Source organism: Staurois parvus, unplaced genomic scaffold, assembly GCF_062004578.1.
Source record: "Staurois parvus isolate SC_StPar_1 unplaced genomic scaffold, SC_StPar_1.0 ptg000239l, whole genome shotgun sequence".
NCBI lineage: Eukaryota > Metazoa > Chordata > Amphibia > Anura > Ranidae > Staurois > Staurois parvus.
In genome coordinates, this window is record NW_028318035.1 from 251472 (window position 1) to 276827 (window position 25356).

The 25356-nt window shown below is 40.2% G+C and overlaps 1 protein-coding gene across 3 annotated transcripts in view; it reads left to right on the forward strand.

Moving 5' to 3' along the window:
- Positions 1-25356, forward strand: part of KIF26A (kinesin family member 26A) — a 213236-nt gene that overhangs the window by 117731 nt on the left and 70149 nt on the right. For all 3 annotated transcript variants that reach the window (XM_089680288.1, XM_089680291.1, XM_089680289.1), the window contains exon 4: positions 4441-4601. In XM_089680288.1, coding sequence (XP_089536414.1) covers positions 4441-4601 — 161 coding nt within the window. The remainder of the gene's footprint in view (positions 1-4440; positions 4602-25356) is intronic.

The window sequence follows — 25356 nt, forward strand, 5'->3', positions numbered from 1 at the left end:
ACAAAAGTGATCATTTAGTTATGGTATATGTAAATCATAATTAAATTTGCTAAAGCACTGTATACAGAAATTTTCAGTTAGTTAAATTACATTTTTACTGCGGATCTCCTGCAGCTTTTTTGGCTGCATGGCATCTCTTAAGGTGTATTTAATGATGGTGAAAATTGTGGACCATGCCTGAATCGTGTGTTGAAATGGTCAACCATAGCCCCCATCAGTAGCCCATGTGACAAGGTAGCAACAAAGCGCACAGATGGGAGAATAGGAAAAAAGGTTGTCACTCTTTACCAGGAATTGCTTGAACAAGGACCTTTATGCCAGGATCACTATGTATTATTTAAATGAAATCTGCAGATTTAAAAGAATAAAAATTACTTTTTGAAGAAGCATTAACATGTTAAAGCTTATATGAGATTGGGTTTACTTAAGTGCGAAGTGATTTAAGTGGAGAGTTCACAGAAAGTATGTTGCTGGTGAAAAAAATGCAATGAAAGGTAAACCTGGTCTAAATCAGAGGTTTCTATAGTGTCTAATGATAGAGTTGTTAGATCTCAAAATATAACTATTAAATCAGGAGAACTAGTGGGGGGCTATGCTGTGTCTCATTATTAGAGAATTCCAGGTGTATATATACCATACCTAGCCAATCTTCCTGGAAGCTTGAAATCACTAAAACAGGCATAGACTACATAGTGATCTCCGCTAGTTTCCTGGTCCTGCGCCAAGCTACACTCAGCAAGGGCATCAGTCAGAGAATGTTTTGCATTTTCTGAATGAATGGAAAGTGTTCTCTGGACAAGGTGGAGAGTATGAAGCCACCCCTCTTTGTCACATCATCCAAAAGACGCTTTGCATCCCTGCAGATAATGCAAAACATTCTCTAAATGGGGCCTGGCTGATTTCCAGTGTTTGGAATGCAACACGGGACCTGGAAGCAACTGGGGATCACTGGAGTAGCGATGTCTACTTCAGTGATTTCCAGCTTCCAGGGGCCAGGTATGATATATACACAGCTACATGAAGCATGCTAGATGTAACTATGTATAAAATATCCATACCTGGAATTCTTCTTTAAAGACTGTGATAGGCTGGGGAGAGGTAGCAACACTCATTTCCATTTTTTTTTTCTTTTTCCACATAGACTTCACATTTCATAAATGTTTTTAGTAGTATATCAGATTATGCACTCACCTGCCACTGTATTAATTACACCTTCCTAGTGCTAAGAAAATATCCCCCACACCATTGCACCAACACCAGCATGAACCGTGGGGCACAATGGATCCATGTTTACACCAAATTCTGACCCTACCATCTGAATGTCGCAGCAACTAGTCTGCCTATTCTCATCTGACATCACAACAAGGCATTTTTGTCCACACAACTGCCACTCACTGGATATTTTCTCTTTTTCAAACCATTTTCTGTAAACCCTAGAGATGGTTGTATGTGAAAATCCCAGTAGATCATCAGTTTTTTAAATACTCAGACCAGCCTGTCTGGTACCAACATCCATGCCATGTTCAAAGTCACTGAAACCTCCTTTCTTCCCCATTTTCATGCTCGGTTTGAACTTCAGCAAGTCGTCTTCATCACATCTGCATGCCTAAATGTACTGAGTTGCTGCCATGTGATTGGCTGATTAGCAATTTGTGTTACCAACCAATGGAACAGGTGTACCTAATAAACTGGCCGGTGAGTGTAATTCCACCCTGCCATCTACAAAACTGTCTAGCATGGCTGATTTCATCTTATGCGAGCTTGCCATATGGTACAGGCAAAGTTGTTTTCTTAGATCTAGCATTGTGAGTTACAAAGAGAAAGTTTCCTGGTCCGTTGTCAATTCTCCAACCAAACAACTACCCAGAAATACTTCCTCGCTGTAAGCTGAAGACCCACTTTTCACTAACCCAGCCATCCATTACTAATGAAGTCATTTGAAAACACAATGGAACGTATAGATTTTCTTTAAGTGCATTATTCAAGTGTGTTTCTTAACTCAGCTGCCTCTCCACGCATCCATCTTTCTGCTTCCACAATTCACAGAAGCACGCCTTGCGCTTGTTAATTTGTCACTAGCAGCTCTTGTACTGGTGAGGAGCAGTATGTGTGTGTTTATTTGTATGGAGGGAGTGAAGGAGTGTAATGGGAGGGGATGGGCTCTATACAAAGCAAGGGGACAAATGTGTGTGTGCAGCGTTCATTAGGATGTGTTGTTAAGATCCTGTGTTAAGGCTATTTTTCACATTGGATAATGGGGAGAGCGTATGTGCACGTAGAGCACTCCAGAAAGGGGATCTGTCAAAGTAGATGTTTTTCATTTATAACTTCAGCCTTTTAGCCAATGATTGGTGAACTTTTTCTTGTTCATGACTTTCTACCATAACCACCATTGAAATTTATTTGCATATGTTATTTTTAAAAAGTTAACAACCTATGCAGCATTTGCTGTGTTTTAGCCACCATGCCACTGTATAGTGAACTGTTTTTTCATTTACAACTTCAGCTTTCTAGACAATTATTGGTCAATGTTTCCACACTAAAAATGTATTTGAATGTGTTATTTACTGTATTTTATAGCCACCATCCCCCTGCATGGAGTGCCCTTACTGTCTATTGAAGGACTCTCATTGGACAGGGGGAAGATGGGTTGGAAGGGCCATAAGTCTTAGCAGTTTCTGAAGTTAGGGAGGTGGAGCCCTTTAAGAGTCAGTGCACCCAAAATTATTATTTCAAAATGCTTTTTATTGAAAAGTTTCAAACTTTTACAAAGCTCATTTAAAAAGAAAAGCACTAAAGGCTATAAGAGACATATATATCTCAAAGCTTGACCAGCAAGGTGTCATAGAGATGGTTGTGGTAGGTCCCTGCTTGCCTTTAAAGCATAAGACAGTCAAATTCTAATAGAACAAGCAATAGAAATATAGCCATGTTGTATCTCATTCACATGAACAGAGGACATGTCTAACTGTTACAATGAGCAAAAATTACACGGTATTAGCCTCACTCCATGGTTATCATATAAAAAGAATGGAAAGTATATTTTAATTTAATTTAATCCCCAGTAATACTACTTTTAGCACAGGTCTAACAAATATTGTCAAAATTATTATTTCAGTGTTTCATGGATGCTGGCGAGTCAAGTCATTCAGCTTTTTTTTTAATATAAATCAGGAGGGACTCTGCTGGTGAGATCTGTGCTTGAGTTCCTGGGTCTGCACATCTGTTGTGACCATTAGGGGCTTCCTGCTCTCAATGTTGGGCTATCAATTTATTTAATTGTATGGAGAATTCAACAGGAGAAGCTTGAACATACAAAGGTGAGAGGGGGCACTCAAAATCATGGATGGACAGATAGTCAGGAATTAAAGCACGGAGATCTCACTCTTGGAATATTCAAGGCAAACAAGCAGCTAGTAGATGACTGAGCCAACTAGTTTCCAGCTATAATGAAAATATTATTTTTGGGTAGATTGACACTTTAATAACAAAATGAACCCAGAATTGGAGGGGCCACAGGAGGCTTTTCTGGCTTACATTTTTATAGCAGGCACCTTTACTGTGTCTTCGTAAGACAGGTAGGCACTAAGACCACATTTGCACTCATGGGTACATCAATCATGCTCATCAATGTGCTGTACAACACATGCTATATACACCATGGGGCACATGCCTGTATTTTTTAATGGCAACCCTAAGTACATACATGCTCAGAACAAACACACATGACCTTCAGCTTACTGTAATACATTGATTAAAAAAAGCAAGTGCTTCCTTATGGTAAGACCTTGCTTTTGGTCTGTGGATGCATTTTGAAGGCTATTGACTATGAATGGGCCCGTTCAACACAACAAACATTGATGCGCCAGAAAAAACGCTCACAAGTGTGAATGAGCCTTATAGCAGGAAAGATGATGTAATGGAAAGATAAATAAAGCTATTGAAGGCAAGCAAGAGAATGTGTCTTTTGTGTGTTGAAGTTTCCTTTCTGTTTTCAGGTAGATAAGGAATAAAACCTGATCAAAAACTGAATTGTCCCATACTATTCCAGTCCAGCAATAGCAATCATCATCACCTTCTACTTCTATGTTTCAGAAACCTGAAGTATATATTCTGACAGTTTTAACTGAACCAGATAAAGGCTTGTAGAAACCACATAAAATCACTCCCAATCATTTCCCATGTTTTTCATGCTTGTCACAGCGTGTCACTGCACAGCGGCCATAATAGAAGGTGCCCGGGCTTCTGTGCTTGTCGTCTGCAGTTTACAGCGATCCCTGTGATAGGGCACAACAAAGCATGGTTGTCCTCCCTCATTATGTATCCTTGCCCTTAAGGTGACTTTAGAAGCTTCTGATAGAAAATGCAGATAGACAGATGGCTTCCACTTGTTTCATTTGTGTATTTTACTCTTATTTGTTTTTTTGCTGTTTGTTTTAGCCTGACTCTACATCCACAGACGGGGGAAGGGAGAGCAACAATGCTGAGTCTTCTTCAGGGCCTAATAACACTGAGCAGACCATAGCAGGACAGTCTCAGCAATGGATACCACAAACTGCAGGGACTTCTGGGACATCAGCCGCAGCTTCCTTCTTCATAAGGTACATAAGTAAATCCGAGTGCATCTTAAGAATTTCATTAAGTCTATAACTGGTCACTGAAAAAAAAAGTTAACCTTGTTTTTAAACTATTATTGGCACTTACTAATGACACTGCTTTATATGAAATTCCTTTTTCCATCCACTCCACCAAATAATATATACCTAAAAATATTTTAATTCCATCTGTGGGAGAGCTTGACTCATGCATTTTGGACTGTATCATTCTGGTCCTCATTACATAATAAATATTCCTTTTTTTCAGCATGGCTTGTGGATCTTTATAAACAAATGTACTGATTACCTTCCCATAGGGGTTGATTTACTAAAGCTGGAGAGTGCAATATCTGGCGCAGCTGTGCATAGAAACCAGTCAGCTTCCAGATTTTATTTTCAAAGATTATTGTACAAGCTGAAGTTGGAAGCTGGCTACCATGCACAGCTACACCAGAGTTTGCACTCAGGTTTAGTAAATTAACTCAATACTGTTCATATAACTGCTAAAACCAAACTCTGGGCAGTTATGCACTAGAAGACACTTAATCTCTGCCAAAATACGGATGAGCCAGCAGTGAGCAAGCTTTTAGAGAAGGGGGCAGAGAGAACAGCATGATGACTTCTCTGTCTTCTGGTGCATCTTCTTTATCCAATCAGCAGCTGGGGGTGTGTTCTTGACCAAACTATGCTGTTGCTACAGTGAAGGTCAGGGAACTGACTATCCTGATTTGCTGGGTTTTCTGAATTGCAAGAATGGCTGAGCTGATTAAAATATCCTTTGGTAGGTAAAACAATTCCTTCATATGTATCCAGCTGCATATTTAGCTGATTGCATGGAGTTCATTTCTGTAATTATTGCATTTCTTATTTTCATACACAGATCTAAAGTAAATGTAGGCAAGTTTTCCACAGTAGCTTGTCAAGGTTTGTTATAATTTTTTTTATGCTGTTCCAGTGCCTGGGGTACCACTTTCTGTCTGGAATGCTAATCGCACAACCAGCAGTAAGAGCATATGTTTGGTGTAACCATTTTGGTGCTTACTTGTATCTGAATCTTCCATATAAGAATGCTGGTTGGTACATGACAACAGATTTCAAGACACTGGTTGCAGTAAAAGTGGCTAGATGCATGCAAAGTCTTCTGACAACTGCCAGTCCTGGGCCTACTCCATTAGTACTTTCTTCTAGTAATATTCTTGGGGGCAGGTGGTTTAACCTCTACAATCTAGGGCCATGACTGGAAATGAAGATCAGCTGGAGTATTTGGCTAAGATGGTTGTAACGTACTTGTATATCAGTAGTTTTACCATATAAAAGTTTGGCTGCGAAACCATTGACGTAAGTGGGGCCACTTTCAGTTTAATATGTCTTTAAGAAGGTCACACTAAGGTCTAAAACAAGGTTGCCTAACATAGCTGGTTAAAGTTATATTCACTCTAAGCATCAACCTGCTGTTTATTTTTCCTGATGGATTACCCAAACTTCATAGACCGTGTGTTTGGTATGCTGCAAGCTGCAGCCTATCCCGCACAATTGAGGTATACATCTTGGGCGTAGATAGATTAATATGACAGTATTACATTTATTCTCTAACTGGCTGTGGATTAAAGCATCTCATTATTGACTAATGAACAATAATGTTATACATAATCTGTGGGTCCCTCTCCTATCACGGTCTCCGGATGGTTCACCGCTAGGCATTTTTGGTCATTATATTGGCCATAAAATAGAGTCAGTAATTGAGGTTATTCATGGAACAGACACCTTATCTGCTCCAGGCTTGGAGAAGCAGCTTGAAAATATTCCCTATACTGATGGTGTTGTGACTGAGCATATGATTAAGGTATTGAGCCAATGCACCGCTAATGAAACACACAGATATATGCAGCAATATTAGGAAAAGCTCTAAGTGACTAATGCGTTTTGTTCAGAGCATCCGAGACTTCAATTAGTTCCAATAAATTGTTGCTACAGTCCTACATTATGGGGCTAATCTGGTTAAACAAACTTAGCTGGCGCTTGTGCTGTTTTTTTTTTCTGAAAACTTGTTTTTCCATGTCTAAAACATCAAATAAAAAAGCCAATAAAACAAAATGCTGAAATCTCTTTAGTGACTCTGTATTGCTATATTAAACATCTTTGTATAAATCCGTGCTCCAGACAGCACATGTCGCCTGGGACGAGCTCTTGCGCGTTACACGCCCTATTGATACCCAATTTCCGTCCCTTAAATTAATTTAATCACAGTTCTCTTCTGTCTTCTCATAGCTTTTATTTTTATGAAAGGAATTATGGTTGCCCATCGTCTGTAGTCAATATGAGTTTTTAGACTTTTGTCAAATGACCTTGGGATGTTTCCATAGAAACTGATGTTAAAGAATTATTTGTTATTTTTGAGTAGCATTATAAGCTAATATAAAAGTTAAACATTTGGAATGATGGAGGCTTTGCACTGAAATGGCAATCTTGTTGAACTTGTTTTTTTTTATTGCTTAAAGGCATTTTGTTGTGATTTTCTCGGTTTTGAAATTAGGAAGTCCTCAGATTGACAATATACAAAAATGCAGTGGTTATATAATCCTCTTGAATCCATGGAAATCAATTACTTTAGAAATAAGTAGACATTGCAAGGTAAGCATCTGCAGTGTTAAATTAACAGAGGTTTAGAAGGTGAGGCAGTCAATTTATAGAGTTGACCATATGATGGCAGCTGGTAACTAAAGTGGAGATCGAAAGTTTGGGCACCCCAGCTAAAAATTTGTATTAATGTGCATAAAGAAGCCAAGGAAAGATGGAAAAATCTCCAAAAGGCATCAAATTACAGATTAGACATTCTTATAATATGTCAACAAAAGTTAGATTTTATTTCCATCATTTACACTTTCAAACTAACAGAAAACAAAAAAATGGCGTCTGCAAAAGTTTGGGCACCCTGCAGAATTTATAGCATGCACTGCCCCCTTTGCAAAGCTGAGACCTGCCAGTGTCATGGATTGTTCTCAATCATCGTCTGGGAAGACCAGGTGATGTCAATCTCAAAGGTTTTAAATGCCCAGACTCATCTGACCTTGCCCCAACAATCAGCACCATGGGTTCTTCAAAGCAGTTGTCTAGAAAACTGAAACTGAAAATCGTTGACGCTCATAAAGCTGGAGAAGGCTATAAGAAGATAGCAAAGCGTTTTCAGATGTCAATTAAGAAATTTAATTAAGAAATGGCAGTTATCAGGAACAGTGGAAGTTAAAGCAACATCTGGAAGACTAAGAAAAATATCAGACAGAACAGCTCGTAGGATTGTGAGAAAAACAATTCAAAACCCACGTTTGACTGCACGATCCCTCCAGAAAGATCTGGCAGACACTGGAGTTGTGGTACACTATTCCACTATAAAGAGATACTTGTACAAATATGGTCTTCATGGAAGAGTCATCAGAAGAAAACCTTTTCTACGTCCTCACCACAAAAAATCATCATTTGAACTTTGCAAATGAACATATAGACAAGCCTGATGCATTTTGGAAACAAGTTCTGTGGACCGATGAGGTTAAAATTGAACTTTTTGGCCGGAATGAGCAAAGGTACGTTTGGAGAAGAAGGGGCACAGAATTGAATGAAAAGAACCTCTGTCCAACTGTTAAGCATGGGGTTGGATCAATCATGCTTTGGGGTTGTGTTGCAGCCAGTGGCACAGGGAACATCTCAGGAGTAGAAGGAAAAATGGATTCAATAAAATTTCAGCAAATTTTGGATGGTAACTTGATGCCATCTGTGAAAAAGCTGAAGTTAAAGAAAGGATGGCTTCTACAAATGGATAATGATCCTAAACACACCTCGAAATCCACGGGGGATTACATCAAGAGGCGTAAACTGAAGGTTTTGCCATGGCCTTCACAAACTCCTGACCTCAACATAATTGAAAATCTATGGATAGACCTTAAAAGAGCAGTGCGTGACAGACAGACCAGAAATCTCAAAGAACTGGAAGACTTTTGTAAGGAAGAATGGGCAAAGATACCTCAAACAAGAATTGAAAGACTCTTGGCTGGCTACAAAAAGCATTTACAAGCTGTGATACTTGCCAAAGGGGGCAGTACAAGATATTAACTCTGCAGGGTGGCCAAACTTTTGCAGATGCCATTTTTTTGTTTTCTGTTATTTTGAAAGTGTAAATGATGGAAATAATATCTAACTTTTGTTGACATATTATAAGAATTTCTAATCTGTAATTTTGATGCCTTTTGGAGATTTTTCCATCTTTCCTTGGCTTCTTTATGCACATTAATACAAATTTTTAGCTGGGGTGCCCAAACTTTCGATCCCCACTGTACTTGTTTTTCAACCTGTCGGAAACTACACTGTAAAATATTAGTATGGGGTAAGATTATTTTTTAAACCAGCAATAGACATAACATTATAGTCATAGAAAAGAAGATTGGCTAACCAATGGTCTACCTTTGGGTCTGATTAACCTCTTGGGCAATGCTCCTTAGTAGAGTATGTAACTGGTTTCCTTGATTTTTTTTTTGTCTAATCACTATTGCTTTTCATGAGGTAAATTTATCCACATGGGTGTCTGCTTCCTCTTCTCTGATGCACTCATATATTTGGCCTACATCAGCTCTCATATCAAAGATGAATTCCAGGTGAAGAACTAAATGCACAGATGACATACATGAGACCTGGTTTACTTGTTAAAGGCTTTGTATTTTTGTCCATCCAATTCTGAGGCTTACACAGCTCAGCCACACAGCACATGCAGATGGATGGCACCACTTATAGTTATGGAATACAATTATGGCCTCTTTCTATTCGATTTCTCTTTCTATTCCTAACCTGTTGACTGGACAGTGAAACAGCAGAAGCAGACCTGTAGACACCCAGTACTGTCTCTTCCTCTCTGCCTGAGTGCTACTCTATAGGGGATTGCAAGAGGCTGGTACCAAGTCAAAAACAGGTACATACTCTAGTTCAGATGACTAAAATATGGTTCAAGAGCCCTGTGTTTTTCCGGAGTCTGAAGGAATATACTCAAACTGATATATACTTACACTAATTGCTTTTACAATATATTTAATTATCAAATGCAAAGCTGCATTTATTGCATTGGTACAGGTATGATCTTTATTATATACTTGCATTGGTACAGCTTGGACCAATGTAAGTATGCATATTTTACAAATGAGGGCTCTTTGAGGAAGCTGACAATCACTATAATAGTCAGCACTGTAGTCTGCGTCCTGTACCAAGTGGCTCCTTCTCTGCACAATGACCACAGTGGGCAGCCTGCTCAGTACCTTGGCCAGTGTGCAGAGGGAAAGACAGGGATGTACACCTGAATGTCCAGTGATGTAAACAATACATGCTCCCTGTCTGGAAGTTCAGGGAAGTGTTGTGGAAAGGGACCCAACGTTGAGAACTTGAAAGAAGGAATAGTAAGTCGTTGGGGCAAGGCAACCTTACAATATTTATTAGTGACCTGGAGCCAAAGAGAGAAATTATTTTTGCAATGAGATTATATATATATATATATATATATATATATATATATATATATATATATATATATATATATATATATATATATATCCCTGACTTTTATATAACAGATTTGAAGAAAAAGAAGGTCTTTGAATAATTTGAGTATGTTCTCAAATAAACTGCTATCTGAAGGTACCTGTAGAGTTTGGAAGACCGTTTCTTTAACCGCTAATTTGAGCCAAAATGGTTGATGTGTCTATGGGGTGTCTTCAAACGGATCAACCGCTATGGGACAAGTTGTGGTCCCCTTGAAAAGCCAGCATCAGAGTTGACCGAGGTACACTTCCCCTCCTCCATTTATTGGCCTAAACACAAGCTGTTGCCTAAAGCTGGATGAATGAGAGTAAAGCAATCAAATCCCCCATCCACGCTAAACAGCATAGGTGAATTAATCTCTTCTGTCATCTCAATCTGTATTCATTGTAATGCAATGGTGCGGTTGATCAGTGATTGCATCTGATAGGATGCCTTCACTGTATGTCTGGTAATTTTCCACCTGGCTCAGATGATTTTGAAATCGATTTTTGCTGAGCTTGGTGGTATTTGCAGGGCCAGCCGTGGCTCTAATTTCAGCTGATGCATTAGGGAACCAAACACAATTCTAAAGCCAACTTAATCCTCCACCTTTGGGTAACAACAATCTCCAGAATTAAATTCTATGATTTATATCTCCACTGGAGGTTGTTCAGTGTGGTCTAAATGGTTAAAGAAAAGGACGATGAGAGTTAGAGGCAGGAAGTGTTGTTTTATGGCAGTATATGATCATCTGCACAATTCCAGGCCAGCCTGTATGGCTGTAATTAAGGAGGAAGGACTTTATTGCTCTTGTAAAGCATTTACCATAATTACACTAAAGTCCATCTGACAAAGGAAGAGGTTACACAAATGAACATCAACAGTTTGCTGTGATTTTTCAAGTCATCGCACCTGGCTATTAAATAAGGACACAACCTTTCCAGCAGAATAAAATTTCTGCAACTTGACGGCCCTCTCGTGTAACCTCAAGGGATCCAGATGTTCCTATTTAAAAAAAAATGTATATGTGAATCATTGGAGAGCAACTGGAATATAGAATGGAAAATGATGAATAATATATATTGTTTAAGGCCCACATGTTAGGTTTTGTTGCATTGAAAACAGATGTTGGAAGATATATGGTAGCCAATTAAAGAATTACTTTGTTGTCAGCTGTGTGGGGACCAGGTTGATAGAAATAATATTAAAGCTCTTCAGTTCTGTAGAAAATTATAAGAAAAGACTTCCTCATCTCTTAATGTTCTGGAACCATTTTCTTTTTTAAAAAAGGTTAAACATGAGTGGCAGGGTCTATACCATACATATGCCTAAAATTGCCTGGTTCATATTAACAGAAGAGAGAGATAATACTGTAGTTCTGGATACTACTGATGCAGATTTAATGGGGTTGTCTAACTGTATACAGCAGACTCGTGAAGATTTTTTTTTCAAACGTTAAAGTGTATCTAAAAGAAAAAAAGTAATTGTAATATATTGTAGCTTACCAAATCCTTAGATGTGGTGGCTTCATCATTTTGTTTTATTTTCAATATGTTTTCCCTTTATTTTCCCCTGGTGACCCTGTAAGTAAAACACGTCTTGTCCTAGGATGCCACCTAGGACAACTCACCCCTCCAATTCCATGCTTTATGTTGTTGAGAAATCACTTTAGAAAACACTCCCCTAGCATTTCCAGCTGTTGCCATCTTGACTAAGGGCAGATTAGTCATGTAGTATAATGGGATTCATCTGCCCTTAGCTCAGGCATGCAGGCAGAAGTGTGTGCTTAGCTGAGATAGACCCTCCTCCTCTTGTCCAGATGAAAGAAAAAAAAATGCCCTTGAAGACTCCTGGGATGTATGACATCCTGTTGGCCCAGGCCAGAAACCAGAAAGCAAGTGTAAAAAAAAAAGGTTAAAACAAGTAAATATGATATACTGTCCTATTTATTTGCGAAGGTTAGTAACATAAGGATTAAAAATAGCTAATGTTGATTGAGAGTGTTTAGTTCCACTTTACATTTTCTTTAAATGGCTTTTGTAACAGAATGTGTAAAAATGATTATTTTTATTATTTTGTTTTCAGTATGGCTTGTCTCTGTTGAGACGGACCTGCCCACTGACTCTTTTCACCCATGTTATTTTCTCCCCCCTTTTATGTCCTGGTGTCTCGGGGACAGGGCAGTGGGGAAATATCTCCCCAACAGGCTCCCAGACAGGAATAAAAACCTGACAATAATAATAACAGTCGTCTCTACACTGTCCAAAAAAAATAAATTGGCTGGAGATAGACATAAAAGTAGATGGACCCTCTGATGTTAGTACTGTTGCAGTGTTTCCTTTGCCTATATATCCGTGGTTAATGAACTGTATTTGTTGATTTGACTTACTGATTGTACTACTTTGTTTGGGTGCATTGCTATTTTATGTAACTGAACTGTTTTCAAATTAAATTCCCTCAAAAAACTATAACTAAATCCATTGAGAAGTTATGCTCGTGGTTTTAATTAAGTTGTTAAATATTTTGGCAGCGACTTTTTGATGCTGTCCAGGCAAAAAACAAAACTGAGTTTGTTAAACCAAATGAAAACGAAGTTGCCTCTAAGCCCCGATATGCCGTAGGGAGTGTTGATGTGTAAGTTATTTTTCTTTTTTGTCTGTAATAGGCCTTCTGCTGCATAAGGTGAAAGTCAGGAAAGAGGCCAGATTGAAGAGAGGCTGACTCCAAATTCTCAGATTTATTGCTGGAGTAATTGCTAGGAAGCATAAACCATACAAACCATATGTGATTGAAAAGCACACTATCTTCACTTGCTAGACGCCCGGATTGTGCCAAGCAGATGGCATTTGATCTGATAGAACAGAAGTGTTTATTTTTTGTCCTGTTTCTTATGAAGGTTTTGTTGAACTCCTTTGCTGAGAGATGTGCTTGCATTTCATTATTTACTTACTCAGCAGCCATCATTACTGTTCAATAGAACATAACCATTGGATCCAGCTGCTAGTGGTGAACCCATCAACCCCAGAGGCAAAGGTGTGTTGGGGGAGTAAATATTTTATAGTAGTGAAAATCAATGTAGATAGGATACGCACCTAGGCTGTAAGGTATCTTAGGCTCCTTGCTTTTACTGCTACTGAAACAGGTCTTGTCAGTTTATGTGACAGTGCTACCAAGTTGGAGGGCTGGACACACCTAGGACTAGACCATGATAGTGATCAGCTGTATTTTAAAGCTTGAAATCAGGTGCCTCCCATCTCGTTTAAAGGGGATCCAAAGTGTAAAGGTGTGTAGATGGTGGCAAATGTCAAGGATGATCTCAAAATATGTCTCAATTGCCTGGCAGAAAGGCAGCTTTTAAGCCAAAGTCAACACTATGAACTAGGAAGACTATGGTAAATTTGTATTCAGAGTACCAACAAATGAATGAGTGGATATGCCTTAGGGCTGTGCTGGATTCTCAAACTGGTGAACTCTGGGGTTTGACACATAGGTTATAGTATAAAGCTTGGGCCAATATATTGTAAGTGGTACGGAATTTATCTTAAATACTTTTACAACTATGTGTGTCACCCCTTCAATACCCTAGTCCTGATCTTATTCTGTGATCCGTGACTGTCAAATTCTCAGTGTACTCAGTACACTAATGCAATGCATTTCTAAGGTATGACCCCCTGCAAAAAAATTCTTATAAAAGAACAGACCTGAAGTAAGGGCAGTTTGTGACCCCAAAACACACTGGCTTAGTTAAAAAGGCATATAGGGCAAACCAGAAAGATCATTTATTAATTTAGAAGGGTTTGTCCTTTTTCCTGGGTGCTTTGGGGTTGAGTTCTGCTCTGTTTGCTTGCATTGCCAAACATAGTATTGAATCACAGCTAATGTCAATGACCCTTTTAGCACTGAGTGAAGCCCGGTGGCTGTATTCTTGCAGTATTGGTTCTGGATTCTGTTCTCGTGAGGACATTGTATAGGTTGTGTATAATTCTACCACATGTATGTGGGTTTCCCAAAGATGTTCAGCTCTTTTTCCACAATCCATACAAAGACAGATATGTAAACCGACTTATTATTATTATACAGTATTTATATAGCGCCAACAGTTTGCTCAGCGCTGTACATTACAATGGGAGACAGTACAGTAACAATACAGTGCAATACATGAGGGTTCGAGGGCCCTGCTCCTTGGAGCTTACAATCTAGGATGGAGGGGATAGTGGTACAGGAGGAAACAGCTGTGGGGGATGGAGTGGTAGGAAGCGTGGAGGAGATCGGCAATTAAGTGAGGGCGGGGTAGGCTTCCCTGGAGATATGGGTTTTCAGGGTGCATATAAAGGTGAGGAGGGTAGGTGACAGTCTTATGGATTGGGGTAGTGAGTTCCAGAGGATGGGGGAAGCTCTGGAGAAGTCCTGGAGACAGGCATGGGAGGAGGAGACCAGGGAACTAGCGAGTAGGAGGTCTTTTGAGGAGCGGAGAGTACGTTTTGGGTGGTATATGGATATCAGGTCAGTGATGTAGTTTGGGGCAGTGTTATGAACAGCTTTGTAATGTTAGTAAGTTGAATTTTATGTGTTGGGCAATCGGAAGCCAGTGGAGGGAATGGCAGAGGGGGGTGGTGGATACGGAGTGGTTAGTAAGGTGGATGAGTCTGGCTGCAGAATTCAGGATAGACTGAAGCAGGGATAGCCTGTGATGAGGTAAGCCGGTGAGGAGGGAGTTACAGTAGTCAAGACGAGATATAATAAGGGAGTGAATGAGTTGCTTAATAGTTTCTGGGGTTAGGAATGGACGTATTTTGGAGATGTTGCGGAGGTGGAGTCTACATGAATTTGTGTCAGCGATTGGACCTGGGGCTGGAAAGTCAGATTGGAGTCTAGAATGACACCTAGAACTCTTGCTTGCAGGGTGGCATTTTTGGTCGTGATGGAGAAGTCGGGGGGGGGCACGAGCAGGGGGGAAAACTAGGAGCTCGGTTTTGGAAAGGTTTAATTTGAGGAAGTGGTGTGACATCCAATCTGATATGTCATTCAGTAGGCTAGTGATTCGGGCAGAGACTGAAGGGGTGAGGCGAGGGGTAGAGAGATAGATTTGCGTGTTGTCAGCATAGAGATGGTAGTTGAAGCCGTGGGAGTGTATCAGTTGGCCAACGGAGGAGGTGTAGATGGAGAAGAGAAGGGGCCGAGGACAGAACCTTGAGGGACCCCAACAAAGAGGGGGAGTCAGGGGGAAGTGGCAGCGTTATAGGTAACACTGAAGGAGCGCTGTGATAGATAGGAAGAGAGCCAGGAGAGAGCGGAGTCTCTGAGGCCAAGAGATTATAGTTTTTTGAGGAGGAGGGGGTGGTCAAGCCTGTCGAAAGCTGTGGAGAGGTCGAGGACTAGGAGCACTGAGTAGTGGCCATTAGCTTTGGCGGTTAGCAAGTCGTTGGTGAGTTTGAGTAGGGTGGTTTCGGTGGAGTGTAGGGGATGGAAGCCAGACTGTAGGGGATCAAGGAGGTTGTTGTCGGTGAGGTGGGAACTCAGGTGATTAAGCGCTGAAGGAGTTTGGATGTAAATGGCAGCAGGGAGATGGGTCTAAGGTTGTTTAGGTTGGTGGGATCCAGGGAGGGTTTTTTAAGTATAAGAGTGATGTGCGCGTGCTTCAGAGGGGAGGGCAATGTGCCAGTAGAGAGGGAGAGATTAAAGATGTGAGTGAGGGAGCGTAAGATGGAGGAGGAGGGTGATCATAGGAGTTGTGTGGGGACAGGGTCAAGAGGGCAGGTGGTAAGGCGAGAAATATGAACCAAATGTGCATTTTTCTCAGATTAGAGTTTTGGCTTTAGATACATTTTAAAGCTGAACTCCATATAAACTGCTAGCTACACAGAAAAATGCATGGCTGTGGCATATAGTGGTGTCCTTTTCCCACTCCTAACCTGTGATAGGACAGAGAAGCAGCAGCAGGAGACATATTAGGACTTTTTCTTTGCTCACTCAGCACTTTTACATGCAACATACTTGGTTGGCTCCCAGTGCTATCACTCCCTCTCCTTGCTTTGTAGGAAATTGTTAAAAAACTTACATAAAATCGCATTATAGTCACATTACATTAACACACCCATTGCTGCATAAAAAAAATCTAATTTGTGACTTTTATATCTGCTTGGAGTTCAACTTAAAGAAGATCTTTACCCTCTCCACCCACTTTCTCTCACTCCCCTCCTAATTCCCGCCTCACACACAATCAGGTTATTTTTAAAAAATTTTTTTAGGGAAAGCATTCCCACACTTCCGTGTTGCTCAACTAGGGAAGAAAGATATACAGTATATTTCCAAAAGTATTGGGACGCCTGCCTTTACACGCACATGAACTTTAATGGCATCCCAATCTTAGCCCATAGGGTTCAATATTGAGTTGGCCCCGCCCTTTGCAGCTATAACAGCTTCAACTCTTCTGGGAATGCTGTCCACAAAGTTTAGCAGTGTGTCTATTGGAATGTTTGACCATTCTTCCAGAAGCACATTTGTGAGGTCAGGCACTGATGTCGGACAAGAAGGCCTGGCTCGCATTCTCCACTCTAATTCATCCCAAAGGTTTTCTATTGTCTCATCCATGTCTTTATGGACCTTGCGCAGTCATGTTGGAAGGAAGGAAGGAAGAACTGTTCCCACAAATTTGGGAGCATGAAATTGTCCAAAATGTCTTGGTATGCTGACGCCTTAAGAGTTCCCTTCACTGGAACTAAGGTGCCAAGCCCAACCCCTGAAAACCCCACACCATAATCCCCCCTCCACCAAACTTTACACTTGGTGCAATGCAGTCAGGCAAGTACTGTTTTCCTGGCAGCCGCCGAACCCAGACACATCCATCAGATTGCCAGACAGAGAAGTGTGATTCATCACTCCACAGAACATGTCTCCACTGCTCTAGAGTCCAGTGACGGCGTGCTTTACACCACTGCATCCGACACTTTACATTGCGCTTGGTGACGTAAGGTGTGGATGCAGCTGCTCCGCCAAGGAAACCTATTCCATGAAGCTCTCTACACACTGTTGTTGTACTAATCTGAAGGCCACATGAAGTTTGGAGGTCTTTAGCTATTGAGAGTTGGTGACTTCTATGCACTCTGTGCTTCAGCATTTTACATGGTCTACCACTTTGTGGCTGTGTTGCTGTTGTTCCCAATTGCTTCCACTTTGTTATAATATCACTAACAGTTGACTGTGGAATATTTAGTAGCAAGGAAATTTCACGGATGGACTTATTGCACAGGTGGCAACCTATCACGGTACCACGCTTGAATTCACTGAGCTCCTGACCCATTCTTTCACAAATGTTTGTAGAAGCAGTCTGCATACCCAGGTGCTTGATTTTATACACCTGTGGCCATGAAGGTGATTGTAACACCTGAATCCAATGATTTGGAGGGGTGTCCCAATACTTTTAGCAATATACTATATGTTCTATGCTCGCTACCTACTGATTTACCCAATTCACTCATCCCAAAAGGCCCTGGGGTACTGTACATGTGTCTTGTCATCAGAGCTGGCTGTCCATTCCTGCTTTTGCAGCTGGCCTCCTAATGTCATGTCATGCCATGATGCATGCACATTATCAGGGGGGAAGCTGCATGAACCTGGAAGAGACCAGAGGCCAACTGATGACATCAGAAAAAGATGGTGGTGCTGGACAGGGTGTGTTGTGGCAGAGCAGTGGATGACTGGCTGTGAGAGTGAGTATTTTGTGTAGACTCCAGCTATAGAGGTAAGAGAGGTGTGACAGTATGGGGTTGTTAGCTCAATAGTAGTGCTTTCCAGGGAGTTCAGTCAACTTCAGAAGTGCTTTTTAAGGTCTTGCTGACACACTTTTATTAATAAAACGGAAAAAGTTCATACAGAAGACCAGTTTTCCCACACAAGGGTTTCCACCTTCAACCCAAACATGAATGGCTCTTTTTAGCAGCACTGCTGCTCAGCCTGTTGTCTTGGCTCTCCAAACCATAAAACACAGCACCTCAGTGCTCCTGTGCAAACTCTGTATTTCTGTTCTGTTTTAGCTCCTTGCTGCTCTGTAACCATCTGAACCTGTGCTGAGCAGACATACATGTTCTGGCTGCACTGTGCAGCCTCTCTGACTCCTTGGGAAGGATTGGGGTCCTCCTGACCCCTCTGCAGAGATCTCCTGTCTCTCGGGTGGAGCGCTGAACTGTTGTCAGATCCTAGACTGTAAAAGCTGTGAACACTTGCACACTGCTGGCTATTGGCAAGACCCTGATGCTGGGTTTCCTCCCAAAGCACTTTGGAGTCTCCAAGCTCCAGCCCAAATCGGGAATTAGAAAACCAGGAGAAAGATGAAAAACCCCCATTCTCCACTCAGAACTGCATACCCTGAGTCACATTTTCCTATGTTTTCACAGTGGAGAAGCTCACACTGCCACAGAGGGTATTTCCTTTTTGGGCATTTCAAGGCCTCGGATACCCTTTCAGAGTATATAGGTTTTTTCATGTACGACAGTTTTTTTTTTTTTTTTTTGTTATCCCATTTATGTGTACAGGGCCTCACAGCAGTGGATATATATTGTGATTCTTGGTACAGAAGCTGTTACATGGCTGAATGATCAAGTACATTGCAAATGCTGAGCCAAGCTGTACCTGTCAGCCCTCACAGATACGGAACACTGATTGATATGATGTACAGTCAACTTCTGGAAGATGCAAAGTAACTTTATTTTTTTCCAGAACAATCTGTATGTCCTAATATAGCGCATCCCCCTCAGCCGCCACATGTCATGGAGTTCAAATCCCTCTCTCTGGTTAATTATGCGGCCATGATAAAGATGTCAAGTGCGCACAGTTTCCTTGCTATGACAAGGAGAACAAATCAAGGGTTTGAACAAAGTAAGCTTTTGCCTGGGAGACTTCCAAGGTCCCTGGGAATGCCTGACTAGCTACATAAACAAACAATCAGAGGGTGCTATCACCCAACACAGGATGATTAATGGGAGGGACAAGGCCTGCTTGTTCCCAGTGATTAATTGGCCCCCTTTCCACACATACACCAGATTCGTCTCTGAACAAAAAGATGGCTGCAAAATAAGATTTGGGGGCATATTTATAAAGACTGAGGAAAGAATAGGTTCATTGCTCTTTTGTTTTAACCTCTACTTTTCAATCTTAAACGTTGGACTTGGAATGGTGCAAGGCTTCTAAAAAAGAAGAAAAGAGAAAAGTACATTGGTTTCAATAATGTTTATACACTGGTGAATGTGAATGGAATACAGCTCACTTACAAGAAAGTAGACTTGTTGATTGGAGAAGTTTTTCTTTTTTTAAAGTTTTATTGGAAACATTTAGATGCAGGTTGGGTACATGGCTACAATGTTGATTTATATAATGCCAGTACATACATAAACAAAATAGGTCCTGAGGTGAAAATGTGAGCGTGAAAAAAAATTATATATCATTCTATTGGGGATATAGATATATATATATATATATATATATATATATATATATATATATATATATATATATATATATATAACTCCAGATCAAGACTAATAGACGTAACCTGTGATTGATAAATCTGTAAATATGAACCTTTAAAGAGGGTTGGGCCAAAGTTTGGGTATTGAAGGACCTTTTCTGGTATTCTTAAAAGTGATGCTAAAAAAAGGCTGCAACATGGCAGGAAAATAAAATATGCCACCTTGGACAAGCTACCTTATATCTATCTATAAAGCGTTGGTGCCTTAGCAGCCTATGGAGAGACAGTGGCATTGTGGTCTGGTCTGTGTACATTGGGGAGATTTTCCTACTCCGTTTACGTATTGGAGACACAACAGGAAATGATAGGAAAAGTTCCACAAAGTGAGGGGAAATGTCTTCCCAGACAGTTTCACCAGAACAGGTGATGCCTTTGAAAGATTTCACCTTTATTCTTGTTCTGGCGACATATGTAAATTTTTGAGTTTTCCATCATTTTCTGTCCAAAGATAATGGTCAGCAGGATTGGTTGAGATAGTAAAGCCTCCAACATGGACAGATAGTGAACTTTACAGGGGTTCTAACCCATTTCAGCTTGACCAAAAAATTTGTGGAATTCCGGTCAATAGCTAACTCAGGCTAGACCTACTCTTAACCCTATTCTATCTAACCCTATAATGAAAATATCCCTATATTTACCTATTCTGAAGAAGGTCTGGCACGGACCCAGGCTGAGTGGTCAGCTGTGGCTTCTGTGTGCAGGAGAGACAGCTGACATTGGAATCCCATAGTAAGTCTATGGGTGACATCATCTCCCAGGCATTTTCCGGTCGTGTTGGCTCTCACCTGCACACAAAAGCTGTTGCTGGAGAACGGACCAGAATGGCTTCAGAATAGATAAATATAGGGATCTTTTCTTTACTGGGTTAGATAGAATAGCTTTACAGTAGGGGTGGGAGTAGGCTTATATATTATAGGTATAAACTGGGGTGATGGCAAACCAAATTACCAAAGTCAGATAACCTCTAGAAGAACAGGTCCATAGGAACCCAAAAGACGCATATATATTATAGGTCATACGTCAGATACGTCACTTCCGGTCACGCGCACTAGGTGGAACGCACGCTGACCCATAAGGAGGAAGCCATCTTCACATGCCATGAGGCAAGCGTGAGCAGCACAGGCGCTGAGAGGGGGCTGGAACCCGCGGTATATCGGCGGATGTCAGCGGTGGTTCCTGGGCCTCTGTGGCCGTGTTTGGCAATATCCATGAAGGACATTTCTTTCATTCCCTTTATCCACGGCACAGGTGGTGAGTGGATTGTTACAGGACATTAGATATACGGTCCTCTGTGATCAATATGACCTACATATCTTATTGAGTGCAAGCTCTGTCAGTGACTTCCCACATTATTTGTTTCACTACAGGATGGGGACATTATGGTGCTTTGTGTAGGATACAGGACATACCGCATATAGCTCAACAGGCAGAAGATTCCTTGGGATATGTCTTGCTTTTCCTACAAAGGGTGGTGTGTAGTCCACACACAGTGGTGAAGACACCATTTCAAGCAGAGTGCTGCAATCTGCACCTTTTCTCCCATCCTGGGAATAAATGGGGCTTATTTCCATTCAAGAGCTTTATGATACAGCTGTTCACATAACAGATGAACGGGCCCCAACCACGTGTGCCGGCACAGGAATGTATTGCATCATATATTTGACATTTATGTCTTTTTCCAAACAGGCCTGAGGCTTACTGTTCCCCTCTTTACGCTTATTGTGCTTACTGCATTTCATACATGTGATATACGTATATCCATAGTATAATTTTTGGATTCCCTGTCCGGGACTCACCATTATGATATTGGTGTAAATTCATTATTTAATATTATGGTATACCTATGGTATAATTTTTGGATACACCTCTTTAGGGAAGTGTTTACCTATGTGTGTGTACTACAGAGATATTAGACTCTTGCGGTCACTTTTTCTGTTGTACATACATTTAGACCGGTCTTGATGTCATTTTATATGGTTTTAGGTCTGTGTGTTATTGTCTCATACTGAGGTGATGGTAAACCAGGGCGAATGCCCATATGTCATATATATATCTGTGTAATAAAGCATAATTTTTGGAAAATTTTCTGAGTGTCACGGTCTGTTCATAATGTAGCCGCTTTTCTGTGAATCTCTTTTCACAAACCCCCCTTTTTTGAGTGGGAGTAGGCTTAGCCTTAGTTAGCTATTGACTGGAACTGCACTTTAAAGATGCACTCCTGGCCAAAAATGATGTCACTTTTAACTTAGAAACTTTGATTTGGGGAAGTCCAAAAGCCCTAAATAGGAGGTAAGACTTGAGCTTACACAGGGTGGCTTCTCATGCTCCCGGAAGCTGAAGGAAGCAATGGGGGAGCAAAAGAAAGAGGAGTATGAGTTGCTAGGGAAGGAGGTTTAAAGTGAACCTGTTGCTTTGCCCATGCAGTTTTACTTTGTCTTTCATATTGCTTGTATTTACTGCATCGGGCAGAGTATAGTCACCCATACACTTGGAAACTGTATGCGTCATCTTTGTACAGAGTTGTTTGCCATTTTGTAAGTCACGGTTGTTAAGCTGAAAACAAATTTGAATTGCAAAAGTGGTTGGACAGAATTAGAAATATTTTGAAGAATTAGTTCATATACTTTTTTTTTCCAACTACCGTATTTATTTAGTTGTTTGGGTGTCTGATACTGATATTCCTTTCTTCGCTTCATTATCTTACAGAAATGTTTTAGATTGATATAAGATTAAATATGATCTTAAAGTTGCCAACACTAGATAACCAAAGAGTTAAAAAGATTCTAGCTAAGGGCTGTCCTGTGTCACTTTATATTGGTGTGTCTAGGGAAAAGCCATAAGTTTGCTTTATATGTTGCCCTGACACCGAGCCGCCAAGAAAGGAACTCTCCAGGGTGCCTTAAAAGACAGCTTCTATTAAAGGGGAGGCGAGTTAAGTAAAATAAGTCCGTACATCTTCAATCCAAAGGGGAACAAACCCTTTCTCAAAGCCATTAATTGGGATGAGGGAACCACATAAGTTTATGATCTCTCATCAAGTTGCTCGTAAATTCTCCCATAACCATCTTTTAGAGCAGAGGTGGGAGGGAAGGCTCTTTCATTGACTTGATACTTGGATGGTGAAGGCTAAAGACAACTCTCTGACCCCACTTGACTGCAATTGCTAAAATAGTGTTGTGCGTTTATGCCCCGTTAAAAGCATTCAATATAAGTTCTGTTATCATGGTCCGTTTTAAAGTATATATCTATTAGGGCGTTTTAAAGGATATAATTCCTGTACAGTTTTGGATATTTCACACTGTGCTTTTATGTTAAAATGCAATATATTTAAAGCCATTTTTCCCCCCATTCATTGTAGAGATTTCTCTTTACTTCCTGTCCTGAAAACACAACAGGAAGTGATGGGGAATACCATCAAAATACCAACAAGTCCCTTGTTATGCTAGGTTCACAGTGTTGATTCTCTGTACAGCAATCCTGTTACTATTAGGTGTTCAGGAGACAATCCTGCTGCCTCTTGTGCACACTTTAAACTAAAACCATATACATAATATGAAAATCGCCTTTAAAAATGAATACATTGTGATAAATAATAAAAAGCAGGTCAAATAGCACAGGTGCATCTCTTCTCCACAAGCAACAATAAAACCCTGTTTGGGGGGGGGTTAACCTCTCGCTATTCTATCCAAAACTACAACAAAAATTAAACTGTAAAGACTCTGGGTGAACTATTAGAATGAAAATGATTGGTTTATTCATTGATGGAATCTGTTTTCTTTTCTATTTTCTCAGTTGGTCTGATTGAGAGCAGGTTTGGAAATATATTTTTTCTTTATTATGTTGAGGAAAAAAATGATAGAAATTCAACATTTTATAGTCTGGTAAATTTAAAATATATTAATACTAATATCCAGCCACCAGGTGGAGCTTTAACTATCTTTTTCACGTTTTCCAGTTTCTCATTGCCTGCTGTTATGAAAAGCCTATTGATTGTAATTACAGAAGCTCTAACCTTTTCTATTCTATCCAAAACTACAATAACATTTTTTTGGTATAGATACACTCTAAATCAAACACTCATTATTATTATTATTATACAGTATTTATAAAGCGCCAATAGTTCGCTCAGCGCTGTACATTACAAAGGGGGACAGAACATGTGACAGAACAATACCAATACAATGAAAAACATGAGGGGATTGATTATAATCTTATTCTTGTTAGGAGATTCTTGGAATGAAACTGTTTCTTATTTATTACTTAATAACTTTGTTCCAGCACATATTTCAGTAGAGCCTGCCATTTTCTGGGATTGTCGGCTGTTGTTTTTATAGAACAGATGGGTATTTAGGACAAATTAATTGCTTTTGCTGAATGTCGCTCTGCAGATACTCTGAAGAGTCATAAAGGTGAATGGACATTGTTAACAGCATTGTAAAAGCCGTCAGCTTCTTCGCCACCTTCAGAAACCTGCTCAGATATGCAGTTTAGTTTTATAGCTTTGCAGTTTTAAAAACAGAAATATGTTTTATGATTCCTTGGATATCCTTCAGCCAGCCTGTCTTTATCTGTGTTATGATAGTATCACAGTGAATATTATTTACTTATATATAAATATATATATATAATTTTTTTTTTTCCTTGTGTAGGGCTTTCTGTGCAGCAGCCAAAGCATACTTGATAAAAACATTTCAAGTTAAGTATTTAAATATCTGGAATAATAAAGCTCAACTCCAGGAAAGGATGAAATTTAAATGTTGCTTTACCTTACTCCTCAGTACTGATTTCAAACCTCTATTCCTAAGCCATCGTGCAGTAAATAATGAATCAAAATCACAGTTCCCTCTATGAGTAAAGCGAATATCCTGGTATTGGGACCAGGCATTTTCTTCCTGCTAGTTATCTTCTTTTGCACTTGTCCCCTCACCGCCCCTGTGGGTTCTCCTGCCTCTGGTGGGGAGGAGGTACCCGCTGGAAGTGTCACTTCCACCAACAGCAGACGTGCACATCAAGCAGCAAGTGATGTGGAAACCCAAAGTATGACCCCAGATAGTCAACAGAAGTTAAGAAAAATAGGCATTTGTATATATTTTTTTAAATACCAGTGATTAGTTAGAGGGGAGTGGGAGGACAAGGCATTGCAAATATTGTGGAGTTGAGCTTTAAGCTTTATATGTCTTCAGTTATACTGGATCAGGCACAAACCAACCCCAAACAGAAACTTCAGTTGTGAGCTAATAGATATTAGAATAAATCAACCCATTGCCATAGGGACTCCAATGGAGAGTGTCTTGGTTCTTTTGCTGAATTAATCTTAAAATAAATGGAGGGTACAGAAGCAAAACTGAAACAATCCTATAGTAGTTGCAGCAGGGAGGGCTGATGGCAGTGAGATCTCTTGCTATCCATGTAGGCTTGTTTGGCCTTTAAAAATAAGTTGTAATAAAAAAGTGCAATTTATTACCCTTAACATGATTTGGGTTTATTAAAATACAGCACTTCAACATGGCATAAAGTCAACTTGGGCTTTGCCAATTCAGAGCAAAGCAACAGGTTTGCTGTAATCCCTCTTCATCCCTAGGATATACTTTTCCTCTACTTTCCTGTTGATCTTCTTAGTGCTAGGAGTCAAAGAAAATACCTAGTACTTCTGGGTATGCAGGAGCATGTGAGAGCTCTAGGTCA